Raw genomic sequence first — 19,097 nt, 5'->3', positions numbered from 1 at the left:
TTTCAATTGAGCCTCAAGAGACCATGGGGATACCTCTACCAACCCCAAGTTTCGCCAAAATGCAGTATCAGCCACGAAATCAGTAAGCTCGGCCTTGGTTTTAAATGAAATCAGAAAACGGAAGGGGAAAAGCTTGGCAACATCAATGGCCGAGGAATTGAATCTGGAAGCCCTGAGGCCATCCATAATGTGGAGAACGGAGATCATTTTGTTCCCTGAGAAACCCATCAAACCCAGCTCTGGCTCTTTGAGTCTACTGGAGAGATACGTTGGATCCGCAATCATGCTCCCATGCCCTAGATTCTCTGAAATAGGAGGAGCCCCTATCTTCTCCCATCCTCTGCTAGAAGGCCTATCACCCCCGAGAACATTAGTAACTGGTCTTGCCATATTTGACTCATGCACTGTATTCTGGGGGAGAGTAGTGGAGACCCTCGGCCGGTGATTAGATCTGGGGGAGCATCCTGGATAGAGACTATCCTCTCGTCGATCTTCCTCCCATTCAAAACGCCCTTAGCAGCTCTCACTTCGTCTTCATAGTGATATCGAACAAAACCGAAACCTCTGGATTTGCTCATTCCTGGGAAATGGGGATGAAAGACCTCAGAAACCCTACCGTATTTCTGGAAAATTTTGAATAGGTCTTCTGTGGAGCAGCAGAAAGTAGGATTTTCGATGAACAGGCAGCGAGGATCTGTTAGAGCCGCATTGCAATTTCCTATTTTAGATTTCGATCCCCTGCCCAATGGGGCGTGACCTCTCGATCGCCCCCTCATAGAAAAACTAGATAGATTTGGTCCCTCCGAATATGCAATAGATATGTGATATAAAGATGTTCAATGGGAGATTTAGCCTTGGTGAATTTAGCGTTGCAGGAAAACCAGGAGTCTCTAAAATTGTGGAAAGAATTTGAAGCATCTAAAGAAAACAAAATTGGTGAAAGCTCCCACAATGGTATAGCTTTGGAAATCCGGGTACCTGCTGAATATGTTACTGCCATAAATCATCAAGTGTGCTAAAAAAAATGCTATTAAGGAGATCACAATTAAGGAAAATCATATACTAGAGATTAGATCTACAAATTGAGATCACATCTAGCATACATGATGGTGAAGAAGGGAATCGAAGGAGAATGACGGTGTGGCATAAATGGATTTGAAGAGAGGGGGAATCGAATCTCTGTTGCTGCTGTTGAAAAAAAAAAAAAGTGCTCCAATGATGGCTTTAGGCAACCTATCATAACAAGAATCTACACAAAAGATGAAAGAGAGGATATCCCAAACAGGAGACCCGAGATGAGCAGAAAAGCCTAGGCCTTCACATAGCCTAAACCTAACTTGTCAAGAAACATATGGCCCCTAACCTCCTGGGGAAGCTCCGAGCTGACCGTGAAGATGGCAGTGGACTGGGAGGAGCTACCCAGCCTAGCCAAGGCATCAGTAGGCTTGTTCCCTTCCCTAAGGATATGCTGAAAAATAACTTGACCCTTAGAGGTTAAGCCCCGAATTCTAGAACACCAATACTTCCATTTCCAACTTGGCGTGGACACCCCAGAGAACATATTCACCACCAAGAGGGAGTCCGATTCAATGATTACATTGGTCAACCCCTTGTTTAAGCAGAGAAGCAACCCATCATGAACTGCTCTAATTTCAACCCTGGTATTCGACAAAACTCCATAACCCGTAGCGAAACCAAGAATAAAATTCCCCGCCTCCCCCCTGCAAATACCTCCTCCCCCAGCGTTACCTAGGTTGCCCAAAGAAGACCCGTCTATGTTAATTTTGACCCAATTAGATAGGGGTCTAAGCCATTTCACTACCTACGCCTTTCTTGGGGAGAAAACAGGGCCCGAGATCCCCAATCTAGCTAGAATGCGGCTGTTGGCCCAAAGCTTGGACTGCGTTGGGCCTTAGGACGCAGTGATTCCTTGCACCCAACTCTTGATATGGAAAATTTGCATCAAGCAAGAAGGGTATCGGCTGTCGAACTTTGCTTCATTCCTCCCTTTCCAAATTTTCCAGAGAATGAGGCAGGGAACTAGCTTACTTAGGACCCCACCCCAGCCTCCAAGAGTTGGGTCATTCCACCACTGTATCAATCTTTCTTCAATTGAGCTGATGGGCTGCAAGTTTCTACCGAAGATACGAGCAAAATGAGACCAAATCGTGACCGCCCGACCACTAAGGAGGAAGAGATGAGAAGCTGTTTCGCACGCTGGGACTTGGGCCTCTATTCGGCCACAGCAAACACACTAAGAGGCTAAACCCCTCTGCCTTGCACAGTCCCATCAACCGGGATCGCACCTTTGATGCATTTCCACGCCAGTAGGGATATCTTTGGAGGTAAAAGGGCGTGCCACACTTTCTTTGCCCAGCCAACTCTAGGTGTAGTCATTTGATAGAATTCCACGCCATTTTTACAAAAAACTCACCATTTGGGGATAGGGGCCAGACTGGGCGCGCTGGCTCGTCTAAGGTACAAAAACCATGATGGAAAATAAAATGGATGTCTTCCTGTGAAAGGAAAGAGGGCACAACAGAAGGAGGGAGGGGCCCAGCTGAGCCCAAAAAATCATGAATTTCCAAGTCTGCCAGCACCGCGGGAATAGGCGTCGTTACTCTATTCTCCAAGGGACCCAGACCTGACCATTTTGTCCTCCAAAGGCTACCATCGCCCTTCCCGATCTGCCATATCACCCTTTCTTCCAAACACGAGAAAAGTTCCCGAATTTTATTCCACAGAGGGGAGGTAGTTGAAGACCTCTGACTCAAATGGCCGCCTGCCAAATCACTGTTGTACTTGGTTGCCATGAAATTCCACTAGATATTCCTTGTTTCCTGGTACTTGGCGACCTAAACAAGTTTAAGTCCTAGCGCAACCATGACCTCTGTCAAATTCCTGATGCTCAACCCTCCTTCCGATTTGGGAGTCGTAATGTGTGACCAGCTTCTCCAGTGCAGCTTTTTCTTGCCTTCATTCCAGCCCCAAAAGAAATCAGAAAACCTTCTTTCCAAGTCCTTTAGCACACCACAAGGAACCTGGACTGCTGCCAACGTGTGCACCGGGATACTAGTCAGCACGTTTTGCTGTAGCACAGCCCTACCGGCTTGAGTGAGGCATCTGGACTGCCATCCTCTGATCCTGCAGTCCACCTTGTCTAACAAATGTTGGAAATCTACAGCTTTCCTCCTGCCTGCACCAACCAAAACTCCCAGATAAAGCAAGTCAGAGGATGTCCTAGAGATCCCAAGAGCCCGTTGAATGGAGGAGGGCCCAGGGGCTGAGAGGCGCCCCGAGCAAAGGAAGCTGCTCTTGACTACATTAACTTCCTGGCCAGAGGCCCTTTGATAGGAAGTGAGGAAACTTTTCATGGCCCTAATCGATTTCAGGCCCTCATTAAGGAATAAAAGCGTATCATCGGCGTACAATAAATGCGAGACCTGGGGACATCTCCTGCCAAGCTGATAGGGGGTGTAGTCGCCTCTGGCCATCAGATTTGATATTCCCCTGCTCAAAGCTTCAGCAGCCAAAATAAACAAATTGGGAGATAATAGATCGCCCTTGCCTAGACCTCTTGTTGATTTGAAGAAACCCGCACTGTCACCATTGACCAGAACCGAGAACCAACAATTAGCCCAGCAACGTTCTACCAGCTTCACCCACGGGCCAGAAAAACCAAATCTATGCAGTAGGTTCCTAAGGAAGAGAGGGGATTCGAATCTCTGTTGCTGCTGTTGAAAAAAAAAAAAAAAAAAGTGCTCCAATGATGGCTTTAGCGCTTGATGACAGTTGGAGGTGTTAGATGACACAGGTATTATTTATGATTTTATATCAGAACTTGGGATTCTAATGGCAGTTGGAGCTGTTAGATGACACAGGTGTTATCTATGATTTTAGAATGGAGTAATCAATTTGTTGTTGGAGTGTTTTGTCCATTAAATTTACAAAGGCATTCCTAACTATGTGGTGATTAATCACAGGAAAAATAGAGAAAGTTGCACCCGATCAAGGTTGCCAGTAACGGTTGTTGAAACATTTGGGTTAAAGTTCTCCTCTATGGAAAAAATCTAACTTGTGCACCCTGCATCGTGTTCTTTAACATGTTCTCCAATAAAAATAATGAGCCGGAGCAACAATTGGGGGATTTGTATTGTTCATCCCGTGGGCCCAAGACTCTCATCAATCGAACAATCTCTTGAATGGTTTGATCTGCGACCTGTAAATGAACTGTAGAAAAGAATACCATTGATGGTTCACTTTCAACTGGAAGAAGTTTCTGATAATAGTAATAATAATAAAAGGGTAGAAGTTCATTGATGGGATGGGTAGGATTGTTCGATTCATGATTTCTTTGAACTGTGGACCTTCCACAGTGGAGCCGAACTGATAAGCAGTTCAAACCACCAGATCGTTATGGCACGCATCTAATATCTCCAGTTGCACATGATAAGTGCATCATACATGTGGGCATTTTAGATAGTCTCTTTTGTAATGTAATCTATTTTGTTTGTATGGGCATTCAATTTGTTTTTATCATTCTATTTAACCATTTTTTAATGATGTTGTCTGATTTCTGAGTTGTTACGCATTTCTTCTCACCATTTTACCACCTTAAAAGTTTTAGCAGAATGTCTTAAGCCTTAATGATTTCTGAGACATTTTGTCAACAAAGGAAACAAGATTTAAAATTCAAGACTCGATAGGATACTTGATTATATGGACCATTGCGAGCCTGATCCATGACTCGGTGATAATTTGTCTTTTGCATGAATATGTTAGTTTAAGCCATAGAAATTTAGAATCATTAAAAAAAAAAATGTTATAATTTGTCTTTTGCATGAATATGTTAGTTTAAGCCAAGTATTTGCATTTAACTATAAGGCTTCCTACATGTTAGTTCAATTCTTGAACACTAAATGCTATGCAATATATTGCATGTGTAAGTTTCTTGAAAATGAATGATCAATATGTGGGGAAGTGCAACTCGGGCAGGTTTAGTCGGGTTGAGAGTCAATTCGAACCCAACCCAACCACAAGAGGAACCAAGCTACAGCCCAACCCAACCTAATCTGACCTGAATTTGCATAACCAAAACCGAAACCCAACAGGAATTCAAATCAGATTGATGTTTTTCAAAACAATGCAGTTCAAGTAAACAATTAATAGATAAGAACATTTTCTTTTCTTTTTCAGATTTTTGAATTATGACATTTTTTAATTTCTAAGGCATGGACTTTATGTTAATTTTGTTCAATATTCTCATGACAAGCATTTTGTTTCTATAGATATCTCTTAATTATTGTTTCTACAAATAGCTTTAGATTGAGATCTAAATTAATGACAATTTTTGTTTTATTTGTTGTATTTGATTTTTTGAAGTTTATTGATTTGATTTTATCTTTCCTCTCAGCTCGTCCTTGATTTTTTTGGAGACTAAATCTAAATCTTATTTCAGGTAAGATTTATTACCTCAGTTTTTATTAAATCACAGTTTTTCTTTTTCAAAATCTCAATTTTTTTCAAACATTTTTAAGTTTTTAAACTTCTCAATTTTATTTTTCATGTGATATTACAAATCATTTAAATATTAGCTTTAAACAAATAATAATAATAATAATTTCCACTCATTTGATATAAAAACAAAATAAAAAATTTCTTTGCATTCAATCAATTGATAAAAAATAATCTTAGATACAAATATGTACAATTAAACCACTGAAATTCTATTAAAAAATAATTCGTAAACTACAATAAAACATAATTTTCCACCATATTCTTTAAAAAAAATAAAAAAGGAAAAAAAAAAAATTTTAGGGCAAAAGTCAGGTTACGACGGACCATGATCCGTCACAAAACAAACTAAAATCCATCGCTGGGTATTAATTTGGGCGGTAATTTGCGACGGATTGAAATCCATTGCAAAATCACATTTGATTTTAGCAACGGACTTTGGTCTGTCGCTAAATTCAGTGACTTTCAACTGGAATTTGGAGAAAAGCAGTGTGGGTGACGGACATTTTCCTTTAGCGACAGATTAAATCTGTTATTAAACTAAGCCATTTTTGCGACGAACCAAATCCGTCGCGAATCGCAATTTTGGCAGCAACATCATTCTAAAAATGTCGTCTAACAATTCAACCTACTCTCATCAATAGAATAGTTGAAGTACATTGGAAAGATCCATGATTGTTAGTGCGTTTAGCTGGGGCAATGGAAAGGGAGAAATCGAAATGGCAAGTTAGAGAAGGTGGACTTAGGTTTCAAGGAAGAATGTGTTCCAAATGTAGAAAAATTAAATATTGAGATCATGAAAGAAGCACATAGGTCTATATCATTCATTAAAGGAAGACAAAGATGTACTATGATTTGCACAGACAATTTTGGTGGAAGAATATGAAGAATGATATAGCAAAATATGTGTCTTTTGTGCTAGCAAGTCAAGGCTGAGTATTAACAACCAATGGAAAAGTTGTGGCTTTTACAAGTTACCGAGTGAAAGTGGGATCATGTGAAATGATTTTCATTGGTGGGCTACCTAAAATTAGTAGAGGCCATGATGCGGTCTAGGTGGTTGTAGATCGACTCACTAAATCCACCCATTTTCTCAATGTACCAATTATTCATTGAGCAAGTTGTGTAAATTTTTTTATTCAGGAGATAGTCTTGCGATCCCCATATCTATTGTTTCCGATCATGTCTTAAGATTTACATCACGATTCTGGAGAAGTTTTCAGTAAGCATTAGGAATATCTCTAGACTTTAGTACAACATTTCACCCTCAAATAGACTGATAGTCCCAGAGAGCAAATCAAATTCTTGAGGATACGCTCTGTGTTCTGGATTTTAAAGTAAATTGGGGCAACCATTTGCATCTGATATAGTTTGCATACAACAGTAGCTACCAATCAAGCGTTGGCATAGCCCCTTTTGAAGCATTGTACAAATCACCCTATAGATCTACTAGTTGTTGGTTGGAAGTAGGATAGCGAAAGTAACTCTTGAAGTCAAAAATGGAGGAGACAACCAAGTAGGTCGTTATTATCCAAGAATGCTTACACACAATACATAGTCGATAAAAGAGTTGTGCTGATGGTAGGAGGAGACACAGAGTTTGAAGTAGGTGGCCATGTATTCATAAAAGTGTCCTCAATAAAATGAGTAATGGGGTTTGGGAAGAAACGAAAGTTAGCTCCTTGATTCATAAGACATTTGAAAATTTTAGTGGCATACCATTTGACTTTACCCCCGCAATTAGCAGTTATTCATACTATTTTTCATGTATTGACGTGGTAAAAGTAGCACAGAGACACATCCCATATCATTAATTGGCAATCATTAGAGATTCGTGAGTATGTATCTTATATCGAACAACTGGTACATATCCTAGATTGAAGAGATCGAGTATTGTGGACGGAAGGTATGCTATTGGTGAAGGTACGCGGGGTGGAAACTTGATAGAAATATCCTCATCTGTATAGCAAGTAAGATATGTCAAATTTATACAAAATTCCTTTAATGATGGTAGAATGTAATACACCACATGTTTAATGGTATAAATCTGTTTTTTAAATACGTAATAACCAGGATCAATTAATCAGGTGGACAATCAAGTCCATATATTCTAAATATGTAATGATCCGTCCGTTAGATCTTCGATCCACACCATGGATCTTCAATCTGGACCATTTAAACTTAGAATTAACTGTCATATCTTCAATGAACAGATCTTCTAGATTTTGAAAGATGAGTGTTTGATCACTCAATTCATTCAATGATCATTGTTTATTATGTTAAATTATTATAAAATTGGTATCTAATCATGAAAATTTGGATTAGAAGTATATATTGCTTAATATTGATTTTGATCTGTTGGTTTTGTATGATCTAATTTTACTATTACATATTCAGAGGTCAGTAGCCCTAAGATATATACGGAGGTGGTGATTATGGGGTCACTTGCGTGGAGTCTGGGATGTGATATGAATGCACAGGATGTTTGAGCGTTGGAATGTGGTGACCCTGCCTACGAAGGGGAGCAGACGAGGTGTTACCCCGGTAAAAGGTTAGTCGTTGTTTGCATTATATATCCATACCATCCATCAGTTTTTAAATATCATTTTAGGGCGTTTTACCAAAAACGAATAAGATCAAAATTGACATGGACCATAAAATAGGGATTGAATTTCCACCATTAAAAAACTCTAGGCGTGAATTAACATTGTTCCACGTTGTATGGCCCACCCTATGTTTTTATCTGGATCATTGTTTAATATATGCGGTCTCAGGAGGTCACGCATCCAATGGACGGAGTCGATGCTGTACACACAATATTTGTTACCTGAAAAACAATAGGAAGTTGGTAACTTCCCATTCCTGTTGGTAACCATGTGAGGTACCTTTTTTTAAAAATACCGGAAGTTACGAGCTTTCCATTCCTGTTTCTTCTTCTTATTCTTCATCTTCTCTCTCTGTCTCTCTGCTTTCCACTCCTGTTTCTTCTTCTTCTTCTTCTTCTTCTCTATGTTTCTGTCTCTGTCTTTCTGATTTCTGCTGTAGGTGTTCTATTGTTTGTGAAAAACTGAGAATGAGGGCATTATTTGAGAGATTCAAAGCTCCTCTGAGCATGCTGAGGAATCAATAACATAGTCTTCTTCTGACACCAATCAGGGCGAGTCATAGGATGGAACTGGGTAACTTGATTTGATCAGGCTAGCACATGCCCCTTTCTATTGCAGAAGAAAGTTTTGCACAAAATTAAATTTACCCCCATATACTCTCAAGCATCTTAATTTACCTCCATTTACTCTCAATTACCACAAGTTACCTTTATTTACTCTCAAATACTCTAATTTACCTTCATTTACTCTCAATTTATCTCACCTTGAATACATGGTAAGGTTCACCTTGATGTATGCATTGTATATCCATGCCGTCCATATATTTTTCTAGCTCATTTTAGGACATGAGCCCACAAATGAAGCATATCCACATCTCAGGTAGACCACACCACAGGAAACAGTAGTTATTCAATGTCCACCATTGAAAACTTTCTACGGCACACTTAATGCTTAGGTAATGTTTATTTTCCATCCAACTTGTTGATAAGGTCACCTTGTTGTCCACCTTCATTGTATTTTTTTACCTCTTCAACTTGCACTATAAGGACGTCCTAGCTTGATCCATTCCAACTTTTTTTTTTTGTTAGCTTGCTAGTACACAACACTGTCAGATCACACTTCACTGTTAGCAACCCCTACTAGGGATCGATGCCAAGACCTGAGTGTTGAAATGAGGTATCTTTTACTCAGTCTACCACTTGAGCTATGAATCAGGGTGTGATCCATTCCAACTTGATACGCAACAGAAATCAGGACAACACACACATTCAGATGCCCCCCTTTGGTGCCCTCTCCCCAACTTGATACGCAACAGAAGGCTGTGACCCACTCATATAATGGCCGTGTCAATGGGTAATCATTATTCACCCTTATAGCGGCCTCTTCACATTGATATAACCTTGACAGCAAGGTTGTTTGAAAATCTTTTCTGCCTGGAAGGAAAATAAGATTTCTTTTATTTTATTTTTTTCCATTAAAATCTGTGGCTCATTGTTATGTATGTACTTGAACCATACTGTCAGGTAAATCCAATGCTCAGGTGGACCATAGGAGAAAATGAACACTCACAGCTCATTTTTTCTTTGGGATCACAGAAGTTTTGGATCTTGCTTATTTTTGTGTTTTCCCTTCATCCATGTTTGTGTGACATTATGAACAGGTTGGATGGTTGATACACAACCCTATGGGCCTTTGGCTCATTTAAATTTCAACCATAGACATTTAAATTCTCATGTTTCATGGTGTGGTCCAATTGGGCTTTGTATTTGTCACATTTAATTTTTTTTGTCCATGTCCTAAAATAAACACATAGAACATATGAACGGCATAGATAGCACATGTATAATGATAGGCAACATAAATTTTTCCACCATTAATTTGGTTATTTGCATCATGGTTTTAGGCAAAATTAATTTCACCTAATTTTCTCTTTTCCAAGGGATGTCGGACGTGTCGCAGATACATTCCTAGCATGGTTGGATCAAAAGAATATGAACCATAAATTAGCCATAACTTTTAATCTGAGTATTGTTACAAGGCACGCAACCTATCAATCTTTACTATAATGAGCCGTCTGAGGTGAACCGACCCACAATGGGGGTCGCATCTGTCCATTTCGTCAAAAAACAGACACTTTCATCAACTCAAAAACAAAATTTTTAGGAAAAAATACTATTTTTAGTAATTACAAATTTTAGTTTTTTTTCTTTATTAATAATGTAATAGAGACATATACATAAGACAATTATCAATGAATTTATTTCAAATTTCTAGAATTTAATTCTATTTTCTTATTCTCCCTCCTGGATTTGAGGTATCTCTATGAGGATTTCAAAGAAGCTCCGTGGATTCAGAGTAGTCATCCCCTTGAGGAAGACAGTGATCAACCTCATTATGTCCTTTTTTGCGTCAATTTAGTATCAAAGCGAAACTTTCTCCTCGAATATATGGCTTCTAACGACGAGTCGGGCAATAATCCTATGGACAGTGCTCCATGGAATTATCTTTTAACCGTGGCGACTTTCAAAGCGCAGTGAGAGAATCAATAAGTCGTGCTAAGGTTACAAGCTGCCGTTAATCGCATGGCGAAGGCCCTAGGATAGCTTCATATTCATGGCAGTGATCAACTCCCAATAGGTAATGGAACTTGTAATTGCACTGATCACAGGACGTTGCTGATAGTAAATCATAGGATCACTCCTGAGAAGGTGGGATCTAACGAAATGATTTCACAACATTCTGAACAAGGCATTGATCGAATAGATCGAAAATTTTGAGAATTCAAGCTAAAAGTCGATCTTCCTGGTTTCAACGGTCAACTCCACAACAAAGACTTTCTCGATTGCTTGCTTGAAGCCGAACGTTTCTTCGACTACATGGACATCGTGAAAGAGAAGAAAGTCAAACTTTTGGTTTACAAGTTAAAAGGCGAAACTTTGGTTTGTTGAAAACAACTTCAACTCGAACAGACGAGACAGATGAAGGCACCAATTCACACATGGTCATGGATGAATCAATCGCTATGCATGCGATTCTTCCATCAAGATCACGATCAAGTATTATTCCAACAAAATCAAAAATTTTGACAAGATAATCAATCAGTAAGGGGTTATATAGAGAAATTTCATTATTTGTCGACGAGAGATGACCTCGTTGAAATGGAGTCACGACATGCCATAGGATTCATCAATGGCGAACATGTCGTACCTATGGGAATGGAGAACCAACTAATACTTCTAAAGTGGAGGGCTAGTTGATGGGGTTTCCCTCCTCAATTTAGAGGAGAGGTAATGCATCTTGTTGTAAAACGGATATCTTAAATCTTGTTTCATCGCATGCTCAATCGGTCCGCTCGACCAGTCGAGGCTCGCTCGATTCGAAGTCCAGCATGCCAGATTTTTTTGCGTCAACCAGTCGAGGGTCAGGCTCGATCGGTCGAAGTGATCCTTCGACCAATCGAGGACCTGGCTAGACTAGTTAAGGATTACGCAGATTCTACGCGGATTTTGTGTGGACTGCGTAAATTTGAGTCAGTTTCACAGAGGTGTGGAAGGAGAGTTTCCTGAACTATAAATAGGGGTCCCTAGGGCTATTCTAGGGCATGCTAAGGCTTCCTAAAGTGATTCTATTAAGGTGTTTTCACGACCAAGGTGAGAGAAAGAGAAAAGAGAGAGGAAGCTTGTGGAATGGAGGATTCTGCTCGTAGAGGTGATATACCGTGCAGTCAACATTTCAGCGCTTCTACGTTTTCGTGATTGGTGAGATCTCTCCGTTTTTCATTATTCTCTTATTGTTCATCCACTCCTATGTGAGTGAAGAAGGTTTGATCCAAGCGGGGTGTGCTTATGATTAGTTGTAACATTCTACTTTATAGTGAATTATTACTCTGGACTAGGTCCCGTGGTTTTTATCTCTTCGAGAGTTTTTCACGTAAAATCTCTTGTGTCGTGTGGTTTGTGCTTTGATTTATTTCATTGTTTTATTATATCCCATAATTCTAGTATTTTGGGAGGTGAGATCCTAAGGTTTTTTGTGCAACGCTCCCAACAGTAATCTCTCATAATTAAATAAGATTTTTGTTAAACAATTTGAGAAAATGGTAAATGTAGATGCATTAGTTGAAAACGAAAAATATATGGAGCTTATGAACATCCTAGGGGTGTGTTTGGGCAGTGGGATTAGAAGGGATTAGGTGGGATGGGATTCAAAAAACTTAATCATTACCCATGGCAGGGATTGTCCCCTGTTGTCATGGGATAAGATTAATGCCATGCTTTGTTGGTAATACGGTGGTACATTGAATGGATATACCCACCATCATTTGAAATTACTGAGAATAACACACATGTGTTATATCTAAACCGTTCATTTGTTTTGTAACCTCATTTTATGGCATGGGCCTAAAAATGAGGTAGATCCAAAACTTATGTGGCCCCAAAGAAGTTTTCAACGGTAAGTATTCAATCCCCATTGCTTTCTATGATGGGGTCCACTTGAGCTTTAGATTTACCTGATTTTTTGGCCCATGCTCTAAAATAATCTTGAAAAATGGGTGGATGGTGTGGATATAGCCCACACATCATGGTAGGACCTACACAACTTGCTAACATTGAGTGAAATTGGCACGCGACCCAATACAATTCCATCTAATCTAATTCCAAGCTTTTCCATTCTTCTCAAACATGGAGTGGAATTGGCACAGGACCAGATGAATCCCATCCCACCTTATCCCTTCTAATCCCACTGCCCAAACACGCCCTAGAGGATTTGAAACCAGTGTTGCAGGAGTTCAAGGCAATTGTGCTCGATGAACTCCCTAATAAATTACCTCTTAAATGAGATATACAAAACCACATTGATCTTGTCTAAGGGGCAAGTCTGCCAATTGCCCACATTATCAAAAAGAATGTGAGATCGTATAGGCACAAGTGAAGGAGTTGATCCATACTAGTTAAGTCAAAGAGAGTATGAGTACATATATTATGTCCCCTCAAGAGCCTAATACAAAGTACAAGGAAAAGACTAATAAACATTGGTGCCAGAAATTATTTGAGTATCATGATCGACGTCCCTTCAATAAATCGATGACGAGTTTTTTTCACGTGGAAGATTCAAATGTAGACATGGTAAGATATATTCTTAGCATGGTTGGACCAAAAAGAAGATGAACCATAAATTGACCATAACTTTTGATCCGGGTATCGTTATGGGTCGCACAAACTATCAATCTTTACTATAGTGGACCATCTAAGGTGAACCGACTTATAAAGTGGATCGTGTCTGTCCGTTTTGTCAGAAAACAAGCGCTTTTAGCTTAAAAACACAATTTTAAGGAAAAATTACTATTTTTAGTAGTTCAATTTTTTTAATATTTTCTTATTCTTAGAGTTTTAAATATATATTTTTTTTTCTTCTTTTAAAAACAACTTGTAATCTTGCTAGGACTCATCTAGCAAAAGTTTATTTGAAATTTTTATTTTTAGAAATTAATATTTAAAAGAATTTTACTATTTTTAATAATTTAAATTTTCTTTTTTTTAATTAATAGTGTAATAGAGACATATATATATATATATATATATGAGATAATTATCAACCAATTTATTTTGAATTTCTAGAATTTAATTCTATTTTCTTATTTTTCATAGTTGATTCGAGGTATCTATGTGAGAAGTCTAGAGAAGGTCGATGAATTAGGTGTATTTATCCCACTGAGGAAGATGGTGATAGACCTCATCGCGTCCTTCCCTGCGTCACCAAGCAGAGAATATAACAATTACTCACTTACATGTCATTTACTAACTATTTTAAAAAACCAACAAGCCCTTACAAAGAAATGTTTGTTTTTTGTAATTTTGGAAATAAGCAGTACTGTTCCTTTACTTTTCTTTTTTTAAAGAAACTCAAAGGTATCATTCCACTGGAAAATTTACAGCCAATCAGGAGGGTCCATACAAAAAATGGGAGGACCCCTCTTATCATATAACTCAATCTGCACAAAAACTGCCCGAGAAGGAGCAAGAAAAACGAAGAAACAAAAGAACCTCATTTGCCTAATGTTCCCAATACCAGCTTTATCCAAGAGTAAGGATCCACACACTTGTCTCAGAAGGGTGGCGTGCGAATTATACAACCTGTTTGGGCATCCTTCACTAGCTAATCTGGCCAAGGCATCTGCAACCGAATTCCCTTCTCGGTAAATGTTGCTAAAATGAAGATTAAGGGAATGCCAAAAGAGCTGAATTTCTCCCAGCTTGTACTAGATGTTCCAAGAGATATGGTAGAATGGATTAACAACCAAATTAACAATGGTCCTCGAATCAGATTCTACGATAATATTGGAAAGTCCCATGTTAGAGCATATCTTGATGCCATCTAGCATGGCTTGGGCCTCAACAATTCCTTTACTTTTTAAGTACGGATGGTTTGGACATGGAGAATTGTATTTGACTAGCCCGCCTCGAAATAGGCTGGCCCTCTGAAGGGCCTATAGCTAGTGATGTATGGGTCCCAACACCATGCATTCATTTTTGTTAGAATATGAGCCTAAAAATGAGGTAGATCCAAGGCTCAAGTGGACCATATCAAATGCACACCATTAAAAAAAATTTAAGAGCCGCAGAAATTTTGGATCAAGCTGATATTTATGTTTTCCCTTCATCCAGGTCAATGGGAACCTCATGAATAGGTTGGATGGAAAATAAACATCATAGTGGGCCCTAATAAGGTTTCAACGGTGGGTGTCATTATCACAGCTGTTTCTTATGTCATTATCACAGCTGTTTCTTATGGTAGGGTTAACTTGAGCCTTTTTGGCCTTATATCATAACATGATATGGAAAAATGGATGGACGGTGTTAATAGACCCATACATCACGGTGGGACCCTCAGACCACCAGCTTGTTCCGAACTCCAGACCGCTTCTCGGGTAGTAGAGTTGTACACGCGTCGAATCGAGCTGGTGTGGTCCACAAGAGGTTTGTATTTACCTCATTTTTGAGCTCATGCCCTAAAATTATCCATAAAAATGAATGGACACTGTAGATAAATACATAAATCATGGTAGAGCCCACAGAGAACCCTTAAGGCAATCTATGTCCACCGCATTTGGTGCACATTCTTGTGAGATATCTCTCTTTGCAATGATGCATGGAATGACCCATCATCCATTTGAGGCTATCATTGAATTAATACAAATAGGAGCAAGCCACTGGGCAAAAGCCACACCAAATGATTAGCATCCATGCTAAATGAATAGTTAAGATAGAGTGGAGAAACAAGGTAGGTCCAACAATCATCTTCAAACATCCATTTGATAGATCTCACTTTGTATTGTTTATGATTTCAAGTAGCACCTTGGTTTAATGATTTTAACCATGTTATTTACAGCCTGTAAATAACGAAAAATGGTAACAAATTGCCTGATGCAAAAGGATGACGATCATCCGGTGCGTGTGATTCTTGTCCCATGCTTGCTTCCAAGGGTACCATTGAAGGAGTCATCTGAGTGAGGATTGAGCATTCCACGTGTCCCCTGGCAAAACCCTATATATAACTGATCTACCAGCAATATGCTGTCCTATATCTGTGCATAAGGCATGGCAATCAGCCTGTGCCACCCGGGCTTTGCTTGGACTGAGCTGGGCTCAGGTTGTCTTAGCCCAACCCAGCTCGACTTCTTACATACACGTGTTCTAATTCTACACACAACGCTTCCATCATCAATTAGACAACATATATATATATATATATATATATATGAGATTTAAAAATAAAAATAATAAAATAATAATAAAGCCAATAAAAAAAGCCAATATTTTATTTTTATTATATATATATATATGGAAATGGTATTACGAGGTCAACCTCATGGGAACTTCCCATGAGGCCGACCTGTGTGGGCCCCACCATAATATGTGTTAAACATCTACACCATGTACTTGATGGGTCCCCTTTAAGGTAATAGGATATCTCAAAAATCAGCCGTATGAGTAACTTAGGTGGGCCATACCATTTGAAACCATATGAAGACATGCATAAAATATATAAAAGAACTTTGTGGGGTCCACTTGAGTTTTGGATGCAGTTGAAACTTGGTCTAACCCCTCGTCCAAGTGGGACACACACAATGGATGGGCTGGATATATATATGTGTGTGTGTGTGTGTGTGTGTGTGTGTGTGTGTGTGGGGGCATGGGCATGGTGTTGATGTTTGACATATATTATGGTGAAGCCCACACAGCTCAACCTTATGGGAAGTTCCAATGAACTCTACCGCATAGAACCTTTTCCCATACATATATATATACACACACATAAACTAATTCTTTAAATTCTTCCACATCATGTCACATAGAGGTAGTGCAAAAGAAAAAAAAAAAAACTGAAATTTTCTATTCAATCTATTGTAATGGATTAGTTAACATATAGCTTGATTTTTATTTCTCGATATGTTTATTTATTTGGGCATGTGTGGCCCACCTAATCAAAGAATGGATTAGGAACATTCACCATGCAAATGGAGATTAGATCAATTTTGGAGCTGGGTTGGCCACGCATAACCGATTCTTTTGCGCACGGGTCAGTGCATTTTCTTGTGTCTTACAGTGTTACCTTAGCCCGGCCGTTGCCGCTGCTGTCCATGAGAGGTTTCCATTTACAGATGGAGAACTTTTGGGTGGCTACAAGTAGTCATGTCTGGGACTGACAATTCATTGATATGTGGATGGAGGCCTTCATTTGGATGAGATCCACCCCAGCCGTCCATGTGATGTGCCACCTCGGAGGGGGAAGATCAGGACGATTCAATACTCACGTGGGCTTTACCACAGGGAACAATTGAGATGGGAAACCTCAACATTAAAATGGTTCAAATTATGTGTAGAGGTCCATGGTGGTGTATATATGCGAATAGATTTCCCTAAAATCTAAGACTCATGTGGGTCACACCACGTGAATTTAGAGCTTTTAGTCATGATTTTACACCGTTCAGAATGGTGTGGCCCACCCAAGTACTAGATTGGACTGAGTTTTAGGCTGCATGGTGAAAATGTGGCAGCGCATCTGATGAACGGATTGGATTGCATGACTACCCGTCAGGAGAGTGCACTCCTTTACATATGGCCAGATTGAATTCTTTGGTGGTGAAACCAAGTATCCTAGCTTAGATTTATTTTTATTTTTCCTAGATTACACAACAGAAACGCCACTTACACACGCCCCATCAATAAAATAAAAACAAATCCCACACGTGCTAACTTGGCATACATGTGTGGGATCCTAGGCATTCATCGTCAAATAACGTGGATAGATGGACCACTAAGCAGGTAAGCATATGTGTGTCCAAATTCGACCTCATCTTCCTATACGAGTGCCCGATCTGATGACGAACTGGTTTTTTTTTTTATCACTAACAGTCAGCACGGGCAACTGTGTTAAGAGCAAGGATCCTGCACACGTGTGCTACACCTGCGCATGCAGAGCATTTGCACCTTGCACTTGCATATGGGCGAATGGAAATCTCATTATTAGGGAAATTTACCGTCCATATTCTCTACATTAGAATCGCATAGTTAATAAATAGGCTATCCAGATTTTTTACTAGTCTTCAGGGTCGGATCGATTAGAAAATCTTCAATAAAATACTGTATATTAGGTAAATATAAATTTCAGGAAAATTAAATATTTTCTTGATTGAATCTTTATTACTATAACAAAAGAGAAACGCACAAACTCAAATTTATTTTTGCCTAATATACAATATTTTATTGAAGATTTTCTAATAGGGTCCACCTTATGCACCGTCGGATGTTAAGTAGTAGCACCAACAAGATGATCCCAACCATTTGATAAATGGAACTTTTAATGATGAACGTGCACCGTTCATCATTTTTTGTGCGTGTTTATGTTTCTGATCTTCATTTTAGGAAATTGAGAAGGCTGAAAGGTTCCAAGCAAACAGCTGGTAGGATATGATGAGCCTGGCGTGGATTTACGTTCAGCAAATACAAGGATCATCTAATGGAACTCTATGAACAAATTTCTCACAGATAATAAAAAGAAAGAAGCCCAAGATGAGAAAGAGAAATGGAAATGTTTAAACCACAGCACAAGTCTGTTTTTGAGTTCTTCTGGCTAAGGTTCAGATGAACCTTGAACCTCGCAATCTTGCCGAGTACACTGGTTCGTATGAGTATGAATTTGAGCGTGTTTGAGATGGTTTGCAAGTAGAAGGTTTCACGTCGATGATGACATGCATGATCATTCCCTTCAAAAAAGGACAACGAATTGTGTTGTCAAACACTGGAAGGCACTTTTTATGATGGTCCCATAGTCTCGATGATTTTATTTAAAGCTTTGGTAGTACTGTAAGGGCCATGGTTCAGTGATCTAGACCATTGATCTGATGGCCCTCAATGCAGATGGATCAGGCCAAAAATATTACGTCAAGTGGAAGATGCTAGTCGAGCTCTTTTTCAGCAAATGTGAACCATTGTTAGCCATCAACATGCAAAACCAATGACAAAAGGGCTAGGAATGTCCCACAATGTAGATAGTCTGGGTTGATCCATCCACTGTGGGGCTCCATAGATCAATGGTCCAAATCAACATACCAATTGCACCGATTTGGACAAACTAACAAGGAAGCTAGGTTGATATGTATGGAAATAGTAGGTTTGAGTACAACTTACCTATAAAAAAAAATAATAATAATAAATAAATAAATAAATAAAGAACGAAAATAAAGAGAGAAAACAAAAGATCTATAGAATGAATACCATTACCAAAGAAAGAATGAGAAAGATTTTGTAATACTAATATAATTAATGTAGAAATGAACTATTATAAATAAATGGGTTTATTCGAATGAATTCTAATTGGTGCTCTTGCAATATTAGGCGCGAAAAATGAAATATTCTACGTTCGTTGTTGTTGCTATTCTTCTTTGCTTTGCTTTCTCGGCTAAATCTCAAGACA

General features: G+C 39.0%; 1 protein-coding gene across 1 annotated transcript; it reads right to left on the bottom strand.

Moving 5' to 3' along the window:
- Positions 1-2,855: 2,855 nt before the first annotated feature.
- Positions 2,856-8,803, bottom strand: LOC131232295 (uncharacterized). Its single transcript, XM_058228535.1, has 4 exons — positions 8,798-8,803; positions 8,426-8,564; positions 7,382-7,473; positions 2,856-3,734 (listed from the first exon to the last, which is right to left on the bottom strand). Exons 1-4 carry the CDS (start codon positions 8,801-8,803, stop codon positions 2,856-2,858), a joined length of 1,116 nt encoding a protein of 371 aa, XP_058084518.1.
- Between the last annotated feature and the right edge of the window lie 10,294 nt (positions 8,804-19,097).

Source organism: Magnolia sinica, chromosome 18 (assembly GCF_029962835.1).
Source record: "Magnolia sinica isolate HGM2019 chromosome 18, MsV1, whole genome shotgun sequence".
NCBI lineage: Eukaryota > Viridiplantae > Streptophyta > Magnoliopsida > Magnoliales > Magnoliaceae > Magnolia > Magnolia sinica.
The sequence above is the reverse complement of the archived record's forward strand: the minus strand, read 5'-3'. Positions and strand labels throughout refer to the sequence as shown.

Bases quoted from the DNA above. Each gene is read 5' to 3' on its own strand.
- LOC131232295 (XM_058228535.1), bottom strand. The intron at 7,474-8,425 runs GTAACTTCCGGT...CTTGCTATACAG, and splicing joins GAAACAGGAATGGAAAGCTC to ATGAGGATATTTCTATCAAG. The intron at 3,735-7,381 runs GTACCAGTTGTT...TTTTTTCAACAG, and splicing joins ATCTCTTCAATCTAGGATAT to CAGCAACAGAGATTCGAATC.